At 33.3% G+C, this 22,883-nt stretch overlaps 2 protein-coding genes across 2 annotated transcripts; both read left to right on the forward strand.

Moving 5' to 3' along the window:
* Positions 1-1,580: 1,580 nt before the first annotated feature.
* Positions 1,581-13,792, forward strand: LOC123697403 (probable methylmalonate-semialdehyde dehydrogenase [acylating], mitochondrial). The gene is made up of 10 exons (XM_045643903.1): positions 1,581-1,832; positions 2,484-2,620; positions 3,863-3,973; positions 4,237-4,343; positions 6,937-7,050; positions 7,299-7,465; positions 11,330-11,450; positions 11,833-11,982; positions 12,753-12,893; positions 13,059-13,792. The coding sequence occupies exons 1-10, from the start codon at positions 1,797-1,799 to the stop codon at positions 13,541-13,543; spliced, it is 1,569 nt and encodes a 522-aa protein (XP_045499859.1). The 5' UTR covers positions 1,581-1,796; the 3' UTR covers positions 13,544-13,792.
* Positions 13,793-14,262: 470 nt separating this feature from the next.
* LOC123697572 lies at positions 14,263-21,715 on the forward strand. The gene is given in 13 exon segments (XM_045644115.1): positions 14,263-14,647; positions 15,080-15,254; positions 15,360-15,465; positions 15,691-15,906; positions 16,222-16,447; positions 16,792-16,974; positions 17,310-17,472; positions 18,167-18,267; positions 19,377-19,542; positions 20,059-20,209; positions 20,466-20,661; positions 20,885-21,070; positions 21,397-21,715. Coding segments are annotated over 13 exon segments (2,304 nt in total). The 5' UTR covers positions 14,263-14,531.
* Positions 21,716-22,883: the final 1,168 nt, after the last annotated feature.

Consider the following 22,883-nt stretch of genomic DNA (forward strand, 5'->3'; position numbering starts at 1 on the left):
ATAAACAAATCATTCCAGAAAACATCATAAAATAATCCTAAGCAAAGTTATAAAAGTTAGTACCTTTCTAGGTCGCTGATAAATACCGTCTGTATCTATTTACATTTCCTTATTATTGTTACTCACATAACGTGTACATAATATAAAACTTGTAAGTATAGAAATATTCCATTTATGTGGCCGTTTAAATCGACTTATGTTTGATCAAGTGTGGACTTATCAATACAGTGTGTTCGCTGTATGAGCCATCAACGGGGTCTTTGTGAACGATGTCCGCTGATCCGATTCACGTCGTTTATGTATTATAAGTTTATTTCTCTTTATGGCACAAGTATCATTACGATAAACTCGGTATAATGTTGGTAAATATCATAAATAGTAGTTAAAGCAACTGCAACTGTAATAACTAACCATGCTTCCATTCGAATTACGACCACCTGGGAAATACTACGACAAATATGTTCAAAATTAATTGTTGATATGGCCGAAATACCAATACGAAAAAATTATTCGAATTGTGACCATAAATAAATAAATAAATATTTGTTCTTACAAATTCTTTTTTTTTTATTTTATTTTATGTCGCCTGATGGTTTTATTCCCCATGAACAGGTCTTACGCCCCCGCAAATAAATTGCCGACTTTAAAAGATAAGGGAAGGATACTCCCCTACAAAACTAATTATGTACTATGTATTGTATCAGTATGTAATACCTACTTCATGGATTTGGCAAATGATTCTAAACTTTTGAATTTGAAGTGGCAAACTTGTTGTTGCTGTGTTTTGCGCCTAAAATATATTTAGAAATAATACATAATGAGACGAAAAGAGTGAAATGCTGAATAAAAAGCGGTCTTTCTTAGCTTCTTAGCACAATAAAGTACTAACTAGGCCTGTATAAATATACCTATTAAATTATAATAAGAAATAAATACAGTCATTAGTGAGCGATTATTGCTAAATGGTTGTAATTGTATCGAAAGAAACTCTATTTAATAGAGAAACAAGGATTTGAAAATATGTATTAATATCACATAATCTCTATTAAATTCAGTTAAACCTTAATAAATCTAACCAAAAATCGATTAAATTTCAAAAACACAGAACAGTAAATTTAAAAAAAAAAATGTGTGCGTGTTCTAGTGTACACAAGTAAGAAGTGAAACTTCTTTAGACCTTATTTTTCAAAAAATAATTAACTATATGCAACTTTACAGAAATACGTCGAATCACCGTAGTAGGGATAAGAAAAAGATGGTGCGTAACAGAAAAAGTCACGCGCAGTCACGCGTAACGAAAAAATCACGAAAAAATGTTACACTAATTTTTTTTCCAACCCCGAAGTTTTCCAAGAAGTTTCACTTCAAAAACTACTTTACAGTTTAGTGTGCTTGGCTAGTCTATGACCTTATGTCACTTTAACTTTAGCTGACAGCTATCAGCTGCTTGTCATGTGACAGTTGACAGTGACATTGTATTTAGATTTTCGGTTCATTTTACGGCTAATTATTTTATTTATGAATCAAAACACAATTATTAAGAAACTATTATAGTAGACGCAGAATAATTTATGTATAGAGAATCGGAATTCTAAAAATATATAGATGGAATTTATTCGCATATATTGTAAACATAGCTGTTGCTCACGAAGAACGAGTCAGAATAATTTAGTTAAATAAATTCAAGCCACACAAGGTCACGATATCACTTTGTAATTTAATCAGTCGGCCAGGCCCCCCTAGTCACATAACCACCGGCGCAAGATTACTCTTCTTCGGCGAAATATTTCATAGCCATGGCTTCCACAATGCTAAAATTACTCAAATCAGAGGCAAGTATAGTTTTTGTATTTTGTTCTGTTAATTAATAATAATCATAACACAGAATATATTTGATAATTTTTAAATGTGTGTTTATTAAAATGTTGCTTTATTTTATTTTATTCCATGACATGCTGGTTTTGGAACCACATTTTAATAGGTATATAAAGTTGTTAATAAAATTTTGTGATGAATGGTTTCTTGATTTTACAAGTCTCCTGTTACTAAAAATGTAAAATAACAAAGTTCTTGATACATCATTCAAATAATTTGGAATTTAAAACATTTAGTAAATAATTCATGATACTGCGCCTGTACCTTACTGCGTAGTTGAATATTATTCTCTGAAAGTTTCATCATTTTTCAATCAATAATTCACATGTTGTTGTGGTATAGAATTTGTAGGCACATAATTTATTGTAAGGATAAGTAGATGTTACTCTAGATTGTTTTGTGATTTAGTTTCAATTATTTGAACCAAATTAAAACTTTAATCAAATCTAGAAAAATTATTGAACAAATTTGGTTATAATGCATAATTTCATATGCAGATAAACTGTATTTGCAATAACATATTGACAATTCTTATCTTTGCATCATTCTGTTGAGATAAATAACACAATCAATAACATAACTACATTATAATTTAACTTCTGTTTCAGTCTCAAATATTTCTACGTAAAAATTACAGCAGTGCTGCGCCAACCACAAAATTGTACATTGACGGACAATTTGTAGACTCGAAAACTAGCCAATGGATAGAACTAACAAACCCTGCGACTAATGAAGTAATTGGAAGGTGAATACAAGGCTTTAAAACTTTCCTTTATTCATTAAAATATGTTTAAATCAAATGGGTAGAAAGGCTTTACATTCATAGTAGATATGAACTGATAGTAGGTCTAGGTACACAATTTACCTTGATATGTGGAATTTTTGTTGAGACAAGATTTTTATTGTTTACATGATAAAAAGATTTTTTATTGGACTGTGCACAATTGTTTCATTTATTAAACATTTTGAAAGTGAACTTTATATGAGTTGAATTGGGTTAATAAAGTGAATGAATAAATCATGTTTTAATCTTTAATGTATTCATGTAAATTTATGGTGATATCGAGATTGAGTGTCACAATGTCAAATTAAACTGAGGATAGGTATTTTATCAATCTTGATGATAATTTTTAAGTTATTGCATAGCTTCTATCGCGGTCCTTGAGCGCGGGGACCGAATCGAGAAATTCCGTACCGAAAAAACCTGACGCTTCCCACTCCGACGGGCGGAGGTGTGGCTTGAAGGCATAGCATGCAAATGCAATAGCTTTACCGCAGCAGTCCCCGAGTGCCACACGTCGTTTTCTAATAAGATTTCTTATATAATAGGGTTCAACTTGATGTACAATTTTAAAAGAATAAGAAAATTAAACTGACATTTCATCCTATTTTTTTATATCAATTATTATTTTCTATGTCTTTAATAAAGTTCAGTTCAAAAATCATATTTTATTGTTTATCAGATGTACCAGGTCAAATGATCTTATTATATAACTCTTTAAATTGTGTCTTTATATCAGTAATGTTTATTTAGCAAATAATACAATTGTAATCTCGACCTTGTTGCTAAGGTAAACAATACAAATTTATCTTATTATCTGATACCAAGTAATTTTGCCACCAAGTACTCATGCTCTTTTTACATATTAACATTATGAAACATATAAGAAAAATATTCATTATATTATAAATGTGTTTACGTCACACTATACATATTTCTATACTATCTAACATCATACTTTCCTTAATGCCTCAGCCCCTCGAATCACAGACACAATAGAAAATCTATTGTGTCGTGGTCTCATCGGGCTGCTCGGTGGTCAATGGGTTAAGCAGCTTCGCCTGCTTTGTCTAAAACTTAATAAGTTGGCTAGATTTTAATTTTTATCTACTGTTGAGAAACAAAAATATAGAATAATTTGGTGTTTTAAAAAGTTATAAAAAACGTTACCTATATTAAATTTACTTTATTATTTGATTTTTACAGAGTTCCAGAGACCACACAAGATGAATTGAACACAGCTCTCAACGCAGCTAAAAGGGCATACAAGTCATGGAGCCAAAGTACTATTATGACACGTCAGCAACTTATGTTCAAGTAAATAAAAATATATTCAATATTGTTTATCTGGATATTGAAAAATTAAAATTTTAAATTTTTGCTTGACATATAACTGCGCTTTATTATCTAAATTGTGTATCTAAAAAATTAAGTTTTTTTTTTTAATTAGAAAAACTATAGTTGTATGTCCATAGGGTATAGATCCATACTTTGGGTTTTCATGAGCTACTTTTTAAAACAAGCTTTCCTACTTGACTTTATTAATTAGATACCTTCTTTAAATAAAATCATTGCTAAAGGTTTGCACGTTTACTTCGAGAGAACCAAGCTAAACTGGCTGCCAAAATCACAGAAGAACAAGGCAAGACCATTGCTGATGCCGAAGGTGACGTCCTTCGCGGAATACGTAAGTATTGATTAAAAAAAAACATATAAAAAATGCTTCTTTCGTAGATATGTATGTTAGCGCGTTTAATTTAAAGATAAAATTATATTTTAAAAGTAAATCAATTGATTAACTTCATTAATTATTTTAACAATAACCAATTGGATAAAAGTCTTAACAATCATTTAATTATCAAGTTATAATAATATTTCATGTCGTATTCAAAATAACGATCAAAACAACAAAAATAACACCTGCGCTGACTCACAGAGTCACGCCACTCGAATAGTTGTTTTGATCGTCGTATAAATAACGGTCGTCTGCAGTTGCGAGTCATTCTTGTACCGACTTTGGTCGAGTCAAGATGTCTAAGAAATATTATATCAGTATTTAATTACGTAATACAACCACGCTCTAACATCAGAAGTAGAAGACGAACCAGCCCTTATTCGGAATCCTGGCAGGCTGGCACAAATTCTTCCATCATACTACGTGACAGTGTGCAACTGTCACTGTCACCATCACGACAGTATACCACTGTGGACTTCAACCTTCGCAAAAATTGAATTGAATTGAATTGACTTCAAGTAAACAAGGATGAAGGAACTCGCACAATGTGTGTTTTCTTGTGCGTTATGTGAAGTAAATGTTTGTGGTGTGGAAAATTGTAACGGTAATGTAGTTCATCAATATTATAACTCAGTGTATAAACCGGGCGGTTGTCCAGGATAGTTGAGCCTTTAATTTTGGTAAGCGAACGACGTGCTTATGTCACAAATTATAAATTACTGATTCCGTGGGAATTTAAATCTAATGTGGTGCCTTCGATGGCGCCCAGTGTAAGCTAATGTGGTGGTAAATTACTATTTTTCTGTATTTTGAGGATTGAAAAACGCTTCTTAGCGAAGTCCAGTTGAATAAATCAATATTTGAGTTTGAGTTCATCATGTGGATGAGATGGTATTGGATATGGATTCTATAAGGTCAGTTTGGCCGAGCGGTTATGTTTGTGTTATAATACATTGTGTTTTGATATCACGAGATAAATTACCGTACTCATTTCATATGAACGTACGAGGACGTTATTGTGTTATTGTTTTACTATGGCAAAGCCGGATATAACTTGTTTTAACTTTTAATTATGTTCCAGGATTATGGTTATCACTTGAGAGTTGAGATACAGATGAGATACAGAAGCCGCTGTTCGCAGCTGAAAAAACTCGTTGAGCTATCGAATACTATGCAAATATCAAATCACAATAATACTCCACAGTGATTGCTATGAAGCGAAAAGTACAAGCAATTGCTAAACTGCTATTGTGTCCTATGTTCGTGTAAGAATAGTACCAAAGCAGAATTTAGATGACCGTGTTAGCGGTAATGGAAACTTATTATGATAATCGACTGCCACTTGTCTGTACGGGTCTTCTGTGACTTAGTCTGACAACTGGGCAGATAATAATACAAATCGAATGCCACTTGTCTGTACGGGTCTTCTGTGACTTAGTCTTACAACTGGGCAGATAATAATACAAATCGAATGCCACTTGTCTGTACGGGTCTTCTGTGACTTAGTCTGACAAATACAAATCGAATGCCACTTGTCTGTACGGGTCTTCTGTGACTTAGTCTTACAACTGGGCAGATAATAATACAATCGAATGCCACTTGTCTGTACGGGTCTTCTGTGACTTAGTCTTACAACTGGGCAGATAATAATACAATCGAATGCCACTTGTCTGTACGGGTCTTCTGTGACTTAGTCTTACAACTGGGCAGATAATAATACAATCGAATGCCACTTGTCTGTACGGGTCTTCTGTGACTTAGTCTTACTTGAATTATATCATTGATATTTTGAGTTTTGAATTAACGCTCAGAGCACGAGCTTCTTTCAGAATGGCCGTGTTAGCGCGTTTAATTTAAAGATAAAATTATATTTTAAAAGTAAATCAATTGATTAACTTCATTAATTATTTTAACAATAACCAATTGGATAAAAGTCTTAACAATCATTTAATTATCAAGTTATAATAATATTTCATGTCGTATTCAAAATAACGATCAAAACAACAAAAATAACACCTGCGCTGACTCACAGAGTCACGCCACTCGAATAGTTGTTTTGATCGTCGTATAAATAACGGTCGTCTGCAGTTGCGAGTCATTCTTGTACCGACTTTGGTCGAGTCAAGATGTCTAAGAAATATTATATCAGTATTTAATTACGTAATACAACCACGCTCTAACATGTATGTGTCTAAGTATATCTATATACTTAGATTACTACAGTTGCAGTATTATAATGCAGAAATATTAAAAATGCAATACTCAAAGGCAATTTTAAACAACAAATTAAGAATACAAACGAATTTGTTTTTCTATACTTTTTAATAAATGCTTATACCTCCTGTCTTCGTCAAGTATTATATAAGTAAAAATCAGTTATTTATAACTTTTTAACTTGTACAAAATTTAATAATTATTCCTTAATTATAAAATGTAATAAGAATACGATACAGATCAAAGACTACTATGTATATATACGGACAATACAGATTACCATATATAACATACATTTTCAAACAATCTTTTATCATTTTCTCTATTCCAGAATCGGTTGAACATTGCTGCAGTATAACATCTCTACAACTTGGTGACTGCATACAGAACATTTCTAAGGACATGGACACACACAGCTATAAAGTGCCTCTCGGTGTAGTTGGTGGTAAGTAGATAAAAATTTGAAAAAAAAAACAATAAAAAAAATATTTTACAGTATGTACATGAAAAAGGCAAGATTCAGTTAGAAAACATTTTTTAGGCTAAATTAGCGTGGGGAAGCTAAAATGTCAGTTTTTCGTATAATGGCTTGTATTTGCTTTAGTTTCTCTATACAAAGATATTGTTATCAATCATATTACATAATATTTGTTATCACTTCTTAATTACCCTTATAAAATTTAATCTATTCAGGTGTTGCCGCATTCAACTTCCCCGTAATGATCCCACTATGGATGTTCCCGCCTGCGATCGTGACTGGCAACACTTGCCTGATCAAACCTTCGGAACAAGACCCTGGAGCAACTGTCATGATGATGGAACTGCTGCAGGAAGCTGGAGCGCCACCTGGTATTGTTAATGTAAATAATTTGATTTATTTATTTTTTTCTATAAGTATTACCCTAATTTTTAAAACCATTTTTTTATTAGTGTCAAATGTCAATATTGCAAAATGATAATTTTTATAGTCCTTTCCACATAAGATGATTTCTGTGACACATCGATTTTTGACACGTGTAGAGATGTCTATGTTACAGTCAAAACCCTGAACCAGTCAATAACGTTATTGACCGGTAAAATCAGTTATTAAGGATATTGACTAAGGGCATCGGTCAATATCCTTATTAACTGATTTTAAGTCGAGACATCTAGTCAATATAGGTTTTAACCGACGTGCCCAGTCAAAACTCATAAAAAGTTAAGGACGTTAGTGAAATTATACTAGAAAATCATTTAAAAAGGTTCATAAAACTTTTTAAAGTGCAATATTTAAGAGTTTTATTAATTAATTCGGGGTATTGTTTGTAAACTGCAACCGCGCGAGAATACGTGCCCCAAAATATTTTTGAAGATGGCAATTGTGTTTTAATAACAACTAGGTTTCCGCCCGCAGTTTCGCCCGCGCAGTCGAAGAAAACCGCATAGTTCCCGTTCCCGTGGGATTTCCGGGATTGCGTTAGTTTCTGATTTGATGGAGTGACCTGCAGGTGTACTTCGAAGACTGCTACTGGATCTAATAGACGAGTAGAGCTAGGAATGCCGAGTTTGGGCTCGTTTTGTTAGTTATGTCGAGACCTTACCTCCGGACTTGATGGAGTGACCTGCAGGTGTACTTCGAAGACTGCTACTGGAACTAATAGACGAGTAGAGCTAGGTGTGCCGAGTTTGGGCTCGTTTTGTTAGTTATGTCGAGACCTTACCTCCGGACTTGATGGAATGACCTGCAGGTGTACTTCGAAGACTGCTACTTGAACTATTATACGAGTAGAGCTAGGTGTGCCGAGTTTAGGCTCGTTTTGTTAGTTACCTTGAGACCTTACCTCCGGACTTGATGGAGTGACCTGCAGGTGTACTTCGAAGACTGCTACTGGAACTATTATATGAGTAGAGCTAGGTGTGCCGAGTTTGGGCTCGTTTTGTTAGTTATGTTGAGACCGTACCGTCGGACTTGATGGAGTGACCTGCAGGTGTACTTCGAAGACTGCTACTGGAACTATTATACGAGTAGAGCTAGGTGTGCCGAGTTTGGGCTCGTTTTGTTAGTTACGTTGAGACCTTACCTCCGGACTTGATGGAGTGACCTGCAGGTGTACTTCGAAGACTGCTACTGGAACTATTATATGAGTAGAGCTAGGTGTGCCGAGTTTGGACTCGTTTTGTTAGTAATGTTGAGACCTTACCAGACTTGATGTAGTGACCTGCAGGTGTACTTCGAAGACTGCTACTGGAACTATTATACGAGTAGAGCTAGGTGTGCCGAGTTTGGGCATGTTTTGTTAGTTATGTTGAGACCTTACCTCCGGACTTGATGGAGTGACCTGCAGGTGTACTTCGAAGACTGCTACTGGATCTAATAAACGAGTAGAGCTAGGAATGCCGAGTTTGGGCTCGTTTTGTTAGTTATGTCGAGACCTTACCTCCGGACTTGATGGAATGACCTGCAGGTGTACTTCGAAGACTGCTACTGGAACTATTATACGAGTAGAGCTAGGTGTGCCGAGTTTAGGCTCGTTTTGTTAGTACCTGCTGGTCACTCCATCAAGTCCGGAGGAAAGGTCTCAACATAACTAACAAAACGAGCCCAAACTCGGCACACCTAGCTTTACTCGTATAATAGTTCCAGTAGCAGTCTTCGAAGTACACCTGCAGGTCACTCCATCAAGTCTGGTAAGGTCTCAACATTACTAACAAAACGAGCCCAATCTCGGCACACCTAGCTCTACTCGTCTATTAGTTCCAGCAGCAGTCTTCGAAGTACACCTGCAGGTCACTCCATCAAGTCCGGAGGTAAGGTCTCAACATAACTAACAAAACATGCCCAAACTCGGCACACCTAGCTCTACTCGTATAATAGTTCCAGTAGCAGTCTTCGAAGTACACCTGCAGGTCACTACATCAAGTCTGGTAAGGTCTCAACATTACTAACAAAACGAGCCCAAACTCGGCACACCTAGCTCTACTCATATAATAGTTCCAGTAGCAGTCTTCGAAGTACACCTGCAGGTCACTCCATCAAGTCCGGAGGTAAGGTCTCAACGTAACTAACAAAACGAGCCCAAACTCGGCACACCTAGCTCTACTCGTATAATAGTTCCAGTAGCAGTCTTCGAAGTACACCTGCAGGTCACTCCATCAAGTCCGAAGGTAAGGTCTCAACATAACTAACAAAACGAGCCCAAACTCGGCACACCTAGCTCTACTCATATAATAGTTCCAGTAGCAGTCTTCGAAGTACACCTGCAGGTCACTCCATCAAGTCCGGAGGTAAGGTCTCAACGTAACTAACAAAACGAGCCTAAACTCGGCACACCTAGCTCTACTCGTATAATAGTTCAAGTAGCAGTCTTCGAAGTACACCTGCAGGTCATTCCATCAAATCAGAAACTAACGCAATCCCGGAAATCCCACGGGAACGGGAACTATGCGGTCTATTCTTTGACTGCGCGGGCGAAACTGCGGGCGGAAACCTAGTTGTTATTAAAACACAATTGCCATCTTCAAAAATATTTTGGGGCACGTATTCTCGCGCGGTTGCAGTTTACAAACAATACCCCGAATTAATTAATAAAACATAAAACTCTTAAATATTGCACTTTAAAAAGTTTTAGGAACCTTTTTAAATGATTTTCTAGTATAATTTCACTAACGTCCTTAACTTTTTATGAGTTTTGACTGGGCACGTCGGTTAAAACCTATATTGACTAGATGTCTCGACTTAAAATCAGTTAATAAGGATATTGACCGATGCCCTTAGTCAATAACGTTATTAACTGGTTTAATCAGATAAAATCAGTTAATAAGGATATTAACCGACGCCCTTAGTCAATATCCTTATTAACTGATTTTACCGGTCAATAACGTTATTGACTGGTTCAGGGTTTTGACTGTAACATCTATACTGAAATCGTATCAATTGTTTCCGATAATCGATAATATTTTATATGGAAATGAAATCGATTTGAATAAAGTACCAAAATTAGTTTTTTCGGCATTTCGCCAACAATTATAACTAAGGAAACTTAGCAAAAAACAGCAAAAAAAAAGTCAACAATAACAATTAGTAACAATAACAGAATACCACGTAAAGTATCAATATAAAAATGCAACTTGTATAGAAGGCTGACGCACTCGTACAGACGATTGACTCGATTGACAAACGATCACAAGATGGGCGCCGATTTTATGTTTTCCAACTCTATGATTTTTCAACGATCCATTTCATGTACACGAATTGCGTAGGTATTATATTTTTGTGTTATTTTATTTTATTTTTCATTATATTAAAATAAACAATACTGTTTTTGATTTATAAGCTTAAGATTTTTCATTTTTATATTTTTGGTAATAACGCCGCCATAAAATAAAAATATTATGCACTAAAATTATTTTTGCGTTTTAAACATAAAATACGTAATTCGGAACACGACGAAGTGTCACAGGAATCATCCTACGTGAAAAGGACTATAGTAAGTGGGCAAATTTTGATATTGGTTAAAATTTTATGATTGTTAAAAAAATTGTAGCTATTACAATAAGACAATCAGTAATATTTCATATTGAAAACTATGTAATTTCAAATTTGTGTTTACTTAATTTTTCGTGTATGTGGTAGTTATAATAATAATATATATTTTTTTGTTTTAAAAAAATATACCTTTTGTGAAATCTCTAACAATAAATCAACGAATTATATAGTTAATAATTATTGTCTATGTATATTATAGGTTGTCCACGGTACACACGACACAGTGAACTTCTTCTGCGATAATCCCGATATCAAAGCAGTATCGTTTGTGGGTGGAGATGCTGCTGGCAAACATATTTATTCAAGAGCTTCTGCTGCAGGTATTTTATTGTTTTTTTATCTAATATTTTTTTATTAGAAATATGTATTAAAATGAATTTTATATACTTACAACATTGGAATGCAATAAAGAGTAAAAATTAAATATGTATTGTGTTCTTTTTGTAATTCAGAGTGCTCTTTATAACTAAATTTTGTAATATTTACAAATTTATATTTACTCTAAGTTACAAAAAGATTTTTAAAATGCATGTTTGATGCGAAATGTTCACATTCAATTCACACAAATTCAATGAGGCGTATTCTGCCATCTTTCTTTCTTTTATGGGCGCTGTTCTGCTTTAATGATGAAAGTCTACACAGCTTTTGTTACTATTCCCGCTATTTCCCCCATTTCTTCAAAGGAATGTTATTTTTTCATAGGCAAGCGCGTGCAAAGCAACATGGGCGCGAAGAACCACGGCGTGGTGATGCCGGACGCGAACAAGGAGCACACGCTGAACCAGCTCGCCGGCGCCGCGTTCGGTGCGGCCGGACAGCGCTGTATGGCGCTCAGTACTGCTGTGTTTGTGGGTGTGTAAAATTTAAAGAAGAAATAAAATATATTTATTTCCAACACAGCAGGAAGCAGTGCAGTGGTGGCTCAGTGGTGAGACCTCGGACTTCGAATCGATAAGTCCGGGGTTCGAGACCAGGCGAGCGCGCAGGAAATAAATTGATTTTTAAATTTATCTGCGCATGTTGTAACATCACCACTGCTCGAACGGTGAAGGAAAACATCGTGAGGAAACCGACATGTCGAAGAATTAAAAAGTTCGACGACATGTGTCATCCACGCACTTGGCCAGCGCGGTGGATTATGGCCTGTACCCTCATAGGAGGCCCGTGTCCCAGCAGTGGGAACGTATATGGGCTGATGATGATGATGATGATGATTTCCAACGCACACTTACATGTACAAAAAAGTACAATAGAAAAAACTTAAACTGAGGAGAAGCAAAGAAAGGAATAAACACTAATATTGCAGTGTGCCACTGGAGAAGAGGCAAACCACTCAGTATCAGCCATGCCATTAGAAATGAGATGACATAATTTTAATCCATTAATGCTAAAAAGAGTGTTTAAGAATAGGAGTTGTATGTACAAAACTGTTGCGAGTTGGAAATATAAATTGCTTCATCAATATGTATTTTTTTTTATCTGTAAAATTATAAAAATATACAAATTTTATTTTGTGTGTAAAAGTAGCAGAATGAAACAAGCAAAGATGAAATTGTATATATTTATCTTGCAGAGAAAGTCCCATACTGAATTCTTGTCATGGAAAAATGTTTTGTTCATAGGTGAAGCGAAAGAATGGATTCCCGACTTAGTCGAACGTGCAAAGGCATTGAAAGTAAACGCAGGTCATGTTCCCGGCACTGACGTTGGACCCGTCATATCCGTGAAGGCCAAGGAAAGAATTCTGAAACTTATTGAATCAGGTATGTTTTTTGTAAGAAGAATTACGCAAAAAATAGATTAGTGTTAGAATTATTTATAACAAGTATTTATTATCTCAAGACTTCCATAATACTATGGCGTACAAATAATTTTGTTTTCTATGAAAAATTCTTGATATTAATTATTTTGAATAAAAATTCTTGCAGGAGTGAAAGACGGCGCTCAATTAGTTCTCGATGGCCGCAACGTTAAGGTGCCCGGTTTCGAAAAAGGCAACTTCGTCGGTCCGACAATTCTGACACATGTCAAACCTAACATGGAATGTTACAAGGAGGAAATATTCGGCCCAGTTCTAGTGTGCCTCTTTGTTGATACTCTGGATGAAGCTATTCAATTGGTTAACGCGAATCCCTACGGAAATGGAACAGCTGTGTTCACCACAAATGGAGCAACAGCCAGAAAGTTTGCCTCAGAAATCGATGTTGGACAAGTTGGTGTGAATGTGCCCATTCCTGTCCCGTTGTCTATGTTCTCTTTCACGGGAACTCGGGGAAGTTTCTTGGGTACCAACCACTTCTGCGGCAAGCAAGGACTCGATTTCTACACTGAATTGAAAACGGTTGTCTCTTTCTGGAGGCAAAGCGATGTATCCCACGCTAAAGCAGCTGTGTCTATGCCTACTCAACAATAATAATGCATAATATAATATATAATATATTCTACGAATTTCTCCCACCTAGGTTTAAGAAAATATAGTCGTATATATATGAAATCATATAAGAAAAAGTGTCATAAAGCATTTATTAATGTTTGTTTTTATTTTTTATTGTTTTTATTGTTATCGCTGCGTCTTCCATAAACTGTGATTGGTATATGCATTCTATTTTTTATCAAGCTTCTTTAGCTTTACTTCTATTTTGAATTATATAATATTTATAAATTTACGTTTTTTTATTTACACAAATACTGATATATAGACTAACATTTACAAAATTGGACACGATCCACAGCTATCTGTCAGTAGCGAGGATTTGTAGCACAACACAATCCATTTTTCTTTTTATATCTATGGCTTATCTATGGTGATGAAATGGAATAAGTATAGTAACGAAACAAAACAAAGTTTTAGTAAAAAGCCACAATATTTCGTTGGGAAGACTTATTATTAATTATTAAGCATATTAAACCAGTTTTGGACGCAGAGCGTAGTAATTCATATAAATATAAAAGCAATTTTATTATATTAAATAAAATCATTAGATCATAATCAATAATTAAAAAAATCCAAATATATCATAATTTAATAAAATTATGATATAAACTCATATGACTCCTGCGCTGTGCTCCTGCGCATCACTGTGACATTGAAAAACTGGCAAGCCGAGTTTGACAAGCGACAAGCGTCAATTTTGAATTTTCATTGTTGTTTTGTTTGGCATCATGAAAATAAACATCAGCTTTGTTTTGATTGTAAACAAAAATCTTCATATTCGTTACATACAATGATTTCATTTCGTTGTTTATGATATGTGGTAGATTCGGCTCCAATTAATTTGCAATGTTTGTAAACTTTTCATTGTTTTGACGAAACGCAAGCGCAAGGCGTCGTAATACATGACATCACAAACAAGTAGCAATTTGAGTTTCCTTTGGCTCCTATTACTTTGTCAGTGGAAACGATGGAATCAACACGTTTCGTTTTTGGTTGGTCGAGTTTAGTGTTTGCATTATTTGCATCTAGCACTTTAGCTTTAACACCGCAGTGCCGAAATGAACGAGGTGAACCAGTGGATTGGTAAGTGCTACAACCTTGATTCCATATATTCATCGAAGTTTTGAATATATTCATATATTATATATATAACAATTTTGTTATATGGAAATCATTTGTAAAACATAATTATTAAATGAATCATAATGTTTATGATAAAATAGTTATTAGCCGTATGAGTAATATAACTTGATGTATGATAGAACTAAATAAATAGGTACCTATATAGTTATATCTGGCTAAATATCAAGTGACTATTTATTTTTCTGCTAATTTAACAAGTAATAATAATATGTAATCTTTTTAATTCTATTTAAAGTACTCTTTAAGAAAACTAAATCCACACAGAGTTTTTATTAAATTTATGCAAACACTACATTTAATATATTAAAAATGAAAAACAATTAGAATTGATGTTTTCATATTCAATTATAATACAATAACTCTGATTTATAGGTTCTATGTGTATAAATTACCCAGAGAGAAGAACCACTTAAACCCTCTTGTTAGAAGAGGAGTAGCTTACATGCACTTAACACCATCAAAATTAAGAGGGGGGTGGATTATGTCTGATTTGGCTATTGGAGACCCAAGATCTATGGTTGGGAAAACTCTGGCACCATTATACCAGGTAGGTTAGAATAAGACTAAAAACAAATTTTCTATTCAATATTTTCCATTATTAATAATGTATTTAAATGAAATAAATGATAAAATTATCATATAATATTTTCAGGATAAAAACATAATTTCCTTAGTGTACAATGATCAGCCTCCTGCTACTGAACACCAACCAGATATATTGCAAACAGTTGCAGAGATGTATTCCAGGAGCAAGAAAGGTAATCATTATTTTTACATTTACATTACGTGAATAGTGATTGTTATGAGCTCAATAATTATAGTGTAGTGGTTAGGATTATTAATGTGTTACTAGGTTTGAGGTACAAGCCATGTTAAAAGGAAACATTATTAAGTAATAATCTCTATATTTAAATGGTCAAAGTTAGAGAATCGGTTTCGCATTAAAAACGTTATTGTCATTTAAAAATTGCCTTTATTTTCAGGACAGCAGAAACAATCAACTATCAGAAAGTACAAGAAGTTTAAGCTTGGTGACAAATATTATGATGACTATGATTTAGCAGAAATGTGTAAAATGCATTCAAAGTTTATGAAAAACAGAGTTGAGAATGGTCACACAAAAGGTGTTATACTTGGAGATAAATTTACTTCTCTGTGGCTTGTTCATTCCGTACCTCGTTTTCCACCTATACCTGATAGTAAGTTTTACCCATAATTTAATAATCCTAATAAAATAAATAAAATAATTTATGTATCCTAGGCTTGTTGTTCCAAAAAAACAATTTTGAATAAAAAAAATGGAACAAAAATCATTGTATACTGTAGTACTTTATTTTTAAATTTTTCCAATATTGAGTCATTAATATAATAATATGAAGAGGTATTCCTAATAAATGCTTTTAGTAAATTGAAATTAAGTAGTTTAATTTTTTGAAAAGCTTTGAGGTAAATATTTTAAATATTTCCCTTTCATATCTTACGATTTGATCAATTTTTTTTTTCTTATTCTCCAGTGAATGGGCTCAATGTGAGCTCATACAGCTACCCAGCGACTGGTATGAAGTATGGCCAGTCATTTCTCTGTGTGTCTGTCCAAACCTCCACACTGAACCAAATCGGCACCCAGTTGAAGTACAATGAGCCTTTGATCGTATTTCATAGAATACCACAGGAATTTGAGAGTGAACTACCAAATTTAGTTGATGTTATAAGAAATAAAACTGTTGACTCTTCTCCATGGTAAGAAGTACTAATATTATTTGCAGCATAAAAATAGTTATTTTAATTTTTAATGGAAACATTCGATACATAAATTATAGGACTTGCTTCTAGAGTTCTAGCAGGGGTAACAAAGGAAATAATACAAAAAATGCTTAAAAAATTATTATAAATAATGCCATAATTGATAAGGTCAACTGAAGGGAGTCATGCACCACTGATTATTTTATGTATACAGAGTGATAAATAATTATTTTTTGTTATATCTATGCTTTAATACTCATAAATAAAATATAAAGGCATTATTTTGCAAAAACAAATGGGCATACAATATTGTTTATATTCAACATAGGTAATGTTTTCAGGTATCACATAGAAAGTTTTGAAACACTTGTCGGTCGTAAATTTCTCTCTTTTGCAAAGAGTGCAATGTTCAATGACGATTTATATAGTGGGTTAGTAGCTGAAGTATTGCAGTCAGACTTACTCGTTGAGTCTTGGACAAATGGACCGGGGACTTTGGATTCGGAATGCAATAGGAACTTTCAGTGAGTTGTAACGCTTCTTTATTAAAGCTACTATAATATTTACCCAAACTTTTAAAAGCTTGTTCAACTTCATAATGGTTATGTCAAGATTTTTTCTTTTTCGTGTATGAATTGAACGAAGTAAATAACATAACTAAATAACTAAAAAATAATAATTCGTACATATTTATTTCTCAAGTTTAGATATTTTAACCCATTTAGCCCCAAGCGGCCCGATCGGTCCCAGACACAATAGATTTTCTATTGTGTCTGTGGTTCCGGGGCCTGAGTTACTACGCAAAGTTCTTCTTCAATGTTTTAACATTTGTACTAAGTATTTTTCTTTAATTCCACAGAGTAAGAAACATAGAGCGTCTCAAGTTTCCAATCGCCAAAATGTCGTTCACATCACACAATGACCACTCAAAATGGACGGTAGCTGTCGCACACAAAATGCACAACAGTCAAGACACAAAAGTCGCTGACTATTGGGTCTGCGTGGGAGATATTAATCGAGCGGTAAATATAATAAATTAAATTTATTTCTGTCAATGTTATTTTTGTGTGCATTGTACAATAAAGTGTTTTCTATCTATCTAAACTATAAAAAAGAGCGTGTGTGCCGAGCACACGTCTGACACGTGAAACGAAACGTGAAACTTCGAAAAGAAAAAAACTTATTATATTCATTCATTCAGAAGAAAAACTTATTACATTCATTCACAATATACAACGAAAACACAATGGTTGCCTTACTCCATGAGGTGACGGTATTGCCATGTCAGGAAATTTGACTCTCAATGCGCCTAAAGAAGTTTCACTTCAATAATGTGAAAGTTTTGTATGTATTTTCATGAAATTTAAAATTTGTATTTTATATTGTAGAAATATTGTTTGATAAGTAACAAGTTCAGCAGACTTTGGTTAGTACTCGTATGCATTCATAAAAAGCCGTTATCTGACGCATTTTTTGTTTAAATTCACTATTAATAATGTCGAAGGCATTCTCGAGCTGCGTCATTTATGATTTAATTCGTCAATTTAAATTTTAAACAATGTGAATATAATGCAAAATGTATTGAGCTGTTACACTTCATTATTTTTATTTTATTTTACTAAAACGGAATTATATATTTTTATCAAAATAATGAAAAACAACAACAAAAATGGAATTACAATTCGATTTTTATTAAGAAAATATTATTTTTTACAGTTACCACAAGAATCACGAGGTGGCGGTACGGTATGTACTTCCGGACCAATTCTGTGGGGAAATTTCGCACATCTTATTGAATCTGTGCAAACTTGTAATTAGTGTATAAGTTATTCTAATTTAAGATCTGTGATAAATATAGCTTAGGCAGTTGTAAATATAAGTTAAGATTATAATGATTTAAGAACGTTTTGATCAAATATGTAGTAAGGAATAGAAGTTATATACATAATTTTTTTAGTATGAGATTATAATATTGTAATATTTGTCGCAAATAATACTTCCTCGAGTAGTAAAACATCATTATTATTGAAAACTTAAATGACATTCCATATCGATAAAATTATGTTGAAAAATAAATGCGGTAAAATACAAATGTTTCTTTATTTACAGTCAAGATTAATTTTACTTTAAATTCTGAGGGTTTTTTTCTGATTTAGGTTAAGAAATATTATCTAATTCTGTTTATATGGCTTTATTGTTTTTCATGTAAATGCTCAAACTTCAGTGATTTTACCATAGATTTATATATGTTTTTATATCTTTTGTATTTTATATTGATTTTTAAGTAAATAAATTGAACTTCTCTACAACACGTTTTTTTAATGTTTCAACAAAATTCTATTACCAATACAACCAATAATTCCAAAAGCAAGCGCAAGCATAAAATTCTTTTACAGTTTATAGCGCTATTAAAATGAAATACTCCTAAACATAAACTAGCTTTGTAAAATTATGAACAAGTTGTATTTCTTTGGCATTTATTTAGTTATTTCAATTTATTGCTATAACTGTACGCATGGTTTGGATGTAGAAGGATGGAATTATTTAAACCTACATTGTAGAGATAATGATAATATACCCATTGATTGGTAAGTTATAAAAGTATTACATATATTTTTTATAACTGTATTATAAAAATTTTAGATTCACACTAATGTTGCGCTATTCATGAACAAAACTTACATTTTATTTCTACTTATTGAGCACTAAATAAGTTGCAGAAAATAATTTATTTACGAGATATTAATATTATATGATATATTGATTTAGAAATGTGGATACTGCCTGGTTATGTCTATCGTATACTTTCGTGTTATCTGTGAAAATATACGTTACACATAACCAGGCAATATCCACATTCCAAGTTTAGGACACTATAAAACGTCCAATATTTATGTAAAATATCGAAACTAACAAATGTTTCTAGGTGGTTCATTTACAAGCCGCCGACTGAAATAATACCATACACGCGATTGGGTAAAAACTTTACGTTTATAACTTCAGACGAGCCCGGCAGATGGCGCGCGTCGTTCCCACATACTAATATTAATTCCAATTCTCTATTGCAACACACTTTATCGCCTATTTTTAGGGTAAGTTTTGATTTGAACATGAATTTACTAACGTTAAATGCTGGATTTGTTTATTTTTATATGCTAAATTTTTGGGCTTATTGTAGTTGACTTTTTTATAATAATCCATACTGATATTATAAATGCGAAAGTAACTCTGTCTGTCTGTCTGTCTGTTACTCAATCACGCCTTAACTACTGAATCAATTTGCACGAAATTTGGTATAGAGATATTTTGATACCCGAAAAAGGACATAGGCTACTTTTTACCCCGGGAAATAGGATAGGTTTTATCCCGGAAATCCCACGGGAACGGGAACTATATGCGGGTTTTCTTTGATTGCGCGCGCGAAGCTGCGGGTGGAAAGCTAGTATTATCATAAAAAAGTCAACTACAATACGCATCGCATTTTTTAAATATTCCATAATGTTACATTTTTTATAATCTTAGGAATTAATGTGGGCTAAGTAGAAAAAGTTAATGCACAGTAAGAAGGTTGTATAACTCGAGAGTTAAGATTTGTTTCTATATTTCAGCCGACATATTCAGATCACATAGCTATAGCAATATATGATAGAAAAAAGGATCGTAAAAACTTGGGTTCCGCAGCACATGGAGTTCTTATAGCGGATGAAGTCGGAGGTGTGTGGATCGGCCATACCGTCCCAGACCTTATTAATTTAAAACGTAAGTAGAGATTATAACCTACAAGTAATAATCAACGAATGTCTATCCTAGTTATAACAAATGCGAAAGATTGGAAGCATAGATGTATGGATGTATCTCAATAAGGCCAAAACTACTGCATCGATTTTGATTAAATTTGGCAGTGTTACAGCTTATGTAGCAGCTAAACATAAAATTAATTACATAGATACACTCTCTTTGTGAGTTTGGTGGTATGAACAAATATCAAACTACTATTTTCCAACAATGTTTTCAGGTGAACGTCCGTTATTTCCTGAGGAAGAAACTGCAAATGGCCATCTACTTATGTGTCTATCAGTTGATTTAGAAACAATAAATCTCATTGCAAAATATCTTACCTACACATCGCCGCATTTCACCCATATTCAAATACCAGAGACGTTAATAAAGTATCTGCCTGAATGGAGTTTTCAACAACCTCCCTTGACGGTGTAAGATTTTTAATTTGGTTTTGTATATGTACTCCTATAAAATTTATTTGTCTGTTGATATTCTACTTTTTGATGAATGAATTTCGTTACTTATTGTTCGTTTATTATGTTGATAACATAAAATATTTGTTTGAGTTATTCAATTGTTATTTGAATTTTTCATAGATATTTAACAACAGAGCTTCTCGCAGTCGTGTTTTAACATTTCATGTAAACATTTAAGGTCACGACTAAAACCTCTAACATTTACCACAAAAGGCAAGAGCCTACAATCTGAGTTGCATGTAAGACGTCCAAGGGACCAACAATGCCTTTACAGAAGCTTTGCAAGGGCAAAACATATCATACTCGACGTGTATGGTCAGTCTGAAAGTGATTATTTGACTACTGTATGTGCGCAGAGTTTTGGGTAAGATTTCTGTTACTATGTCTGTTTTTAGTAAAAGAATAGAAAAGTTTAAGTATGCGATTCATCTTCTATAACGTAGAGTTAAGACGTTTTTTATTTATAGACATCGATTTTATTTCACAAACAAAGGTGTGGCTTAAGTAGCGAATATATTATAGAAAATTTCAATTGGGAATAAGATTTTAAGAAGCTAACTCAGTCTATATAAGTTTAAGTTGAGTTGTTTCAATCTCTCTATTAAGACTTAACTTTTTTTCACCAAAATTAGTGCACATTTCTTCAGATATTATATAAGCACAAATTTATTTGTTCTTTGTTTATTGCAGTGTTCGCAACATAGAGAACATATCCCTAAAACAACACGATCCAGAACGCGTGTTCTATTTCCACAACGTGACAGACCATATGAGGTTTGCTGTGAGCACAGCAGCGCATTGGCAAAAAAGAGGTTCTGGCCCAATACAATATTGGACTTGTATTAGTGATTTAGATAAAGAAGATACGAGAGGAGTTGGGGGACATCTGCTTTGTATCCATGATTATAAAGTATGGTGGGCGTTCGATAATTTCAAAATAAAGGAGCCTAATTGTTATTCGTTTTTTTATTTCACAATAAACTCTCCCTATAGACGTATAGTGATTTAGACGTATAGTCATAATAAACTCTACCTATAGTTTGTGATACGGAATGTTTTTCTAATAAACGTAAGTATGCGGTACTTACATACGTAAGATTACTTCCTAGACAGTAAGAATTTTTAAATTTATTGGTTCAACTAGTAGTGACTAACTACCTTACTTCAAAATTATGGTTTTCTAAATGATAAGCAGCGCTTATTAGGGAACAGACAGTATTAAAATAAAACAATAGTGTATTATTTACGAATTACTTTATTATACAACAATTTTATTTACAAACATTCGCTCATAACATTGCTTATTAAACTCATTTAATATTACGTAATGTTACAAGCATGTACATTGATAATGCACTTAGAAAAACCGCAAAATAATTCATCACTGGACTTGTACGCGATTCCCGTACAACTTCCTTGCATATAATTTAGCTTCCATTTTAATTCGTATGACACACATATTGATCTCTTTCTTATTGCGTGAATGTGCAAATGACTTCTGAAAACTTTACTAACTACTTACAGAAATCGTCAACCTTTTTGGTAGCTATCATTCTTTTGGTATTTTCTAACAGCCTGGGCTAATGTTTGAAATTATACCGATATTTTAGTCCCAATAAGATTGGCGATCACCGTAGGTACCTAGGTGCTCAGATCAAATTATTTCACAGTCTAGCGCTGGTATTGTGAATATGGCAGTGCATAGGAATATAATATAATAATTTGCTTAGAAAATACAGTAATATCGATTTCGTTGTCGACTCATAACGCTTCTTACATTTACAATTACATATCATACAATATGTCGTTTCAAAATCAATATCTTTAAATATATTTGGCACATATCATCCACTTCCCCGTGCCGTCGTGAAAGGACAAGCAGGTCGATAAAATCTATATTATCGATAATATAATGAACTTAAAACTAAGAACTACAAGGGTTAACACAATATACGAATAAATATAATGATAATATAAAGGAGAATGGCGAAACTGGGCCTAACTGTTACAGAAATCATAATATATTTAAAATTCATTATGTTATTTTTAGTAATTCTTGGTAAAATATTTACTTCTGATTCTATGGGAAAACAAATCTTTGAAAAAAAAGATAATGTGTTCACTACCGGCATTGTTATTTAGATTTCTTATGACTACCGGTCTTATCGAGCAGAGAT

Source organism: Colias croceus, chromosome 14 (assembly GCF_905220415.1).
Source record: "Colias croceus chromosome 14, ilColCroc2.1".
NCBI lineage: Eukaryota > Metazoa > Arthropoda > Insecta > Lepidoptera > Pieridae > Colias > Colias croceus.

Excerpts from the sequence above, each read along its gene's own strand:
- LOC123697403 (XM_045643903.1), top strand. The coding sequence starts at position 1,797 with ATGGCTTCCACAATGCTAAAATTACTCAAATCAGAG. Across the intron at positions 3,974-4,236 it reads CGTCAGCAACTTATGTTCAA|GTTTGCACGTTTACTTCGAG; the intron begins GTAAATAAAAAT and ends TCATTGCTAAAG. Across the intron at positions 12,894-13,058 it reads TCTGAAACTTATTGAATCAG|GAGTGAAAGACGGCGCTCAA; the intron begins GTATGTTTTTTG and ends AAATTCTTGCAG.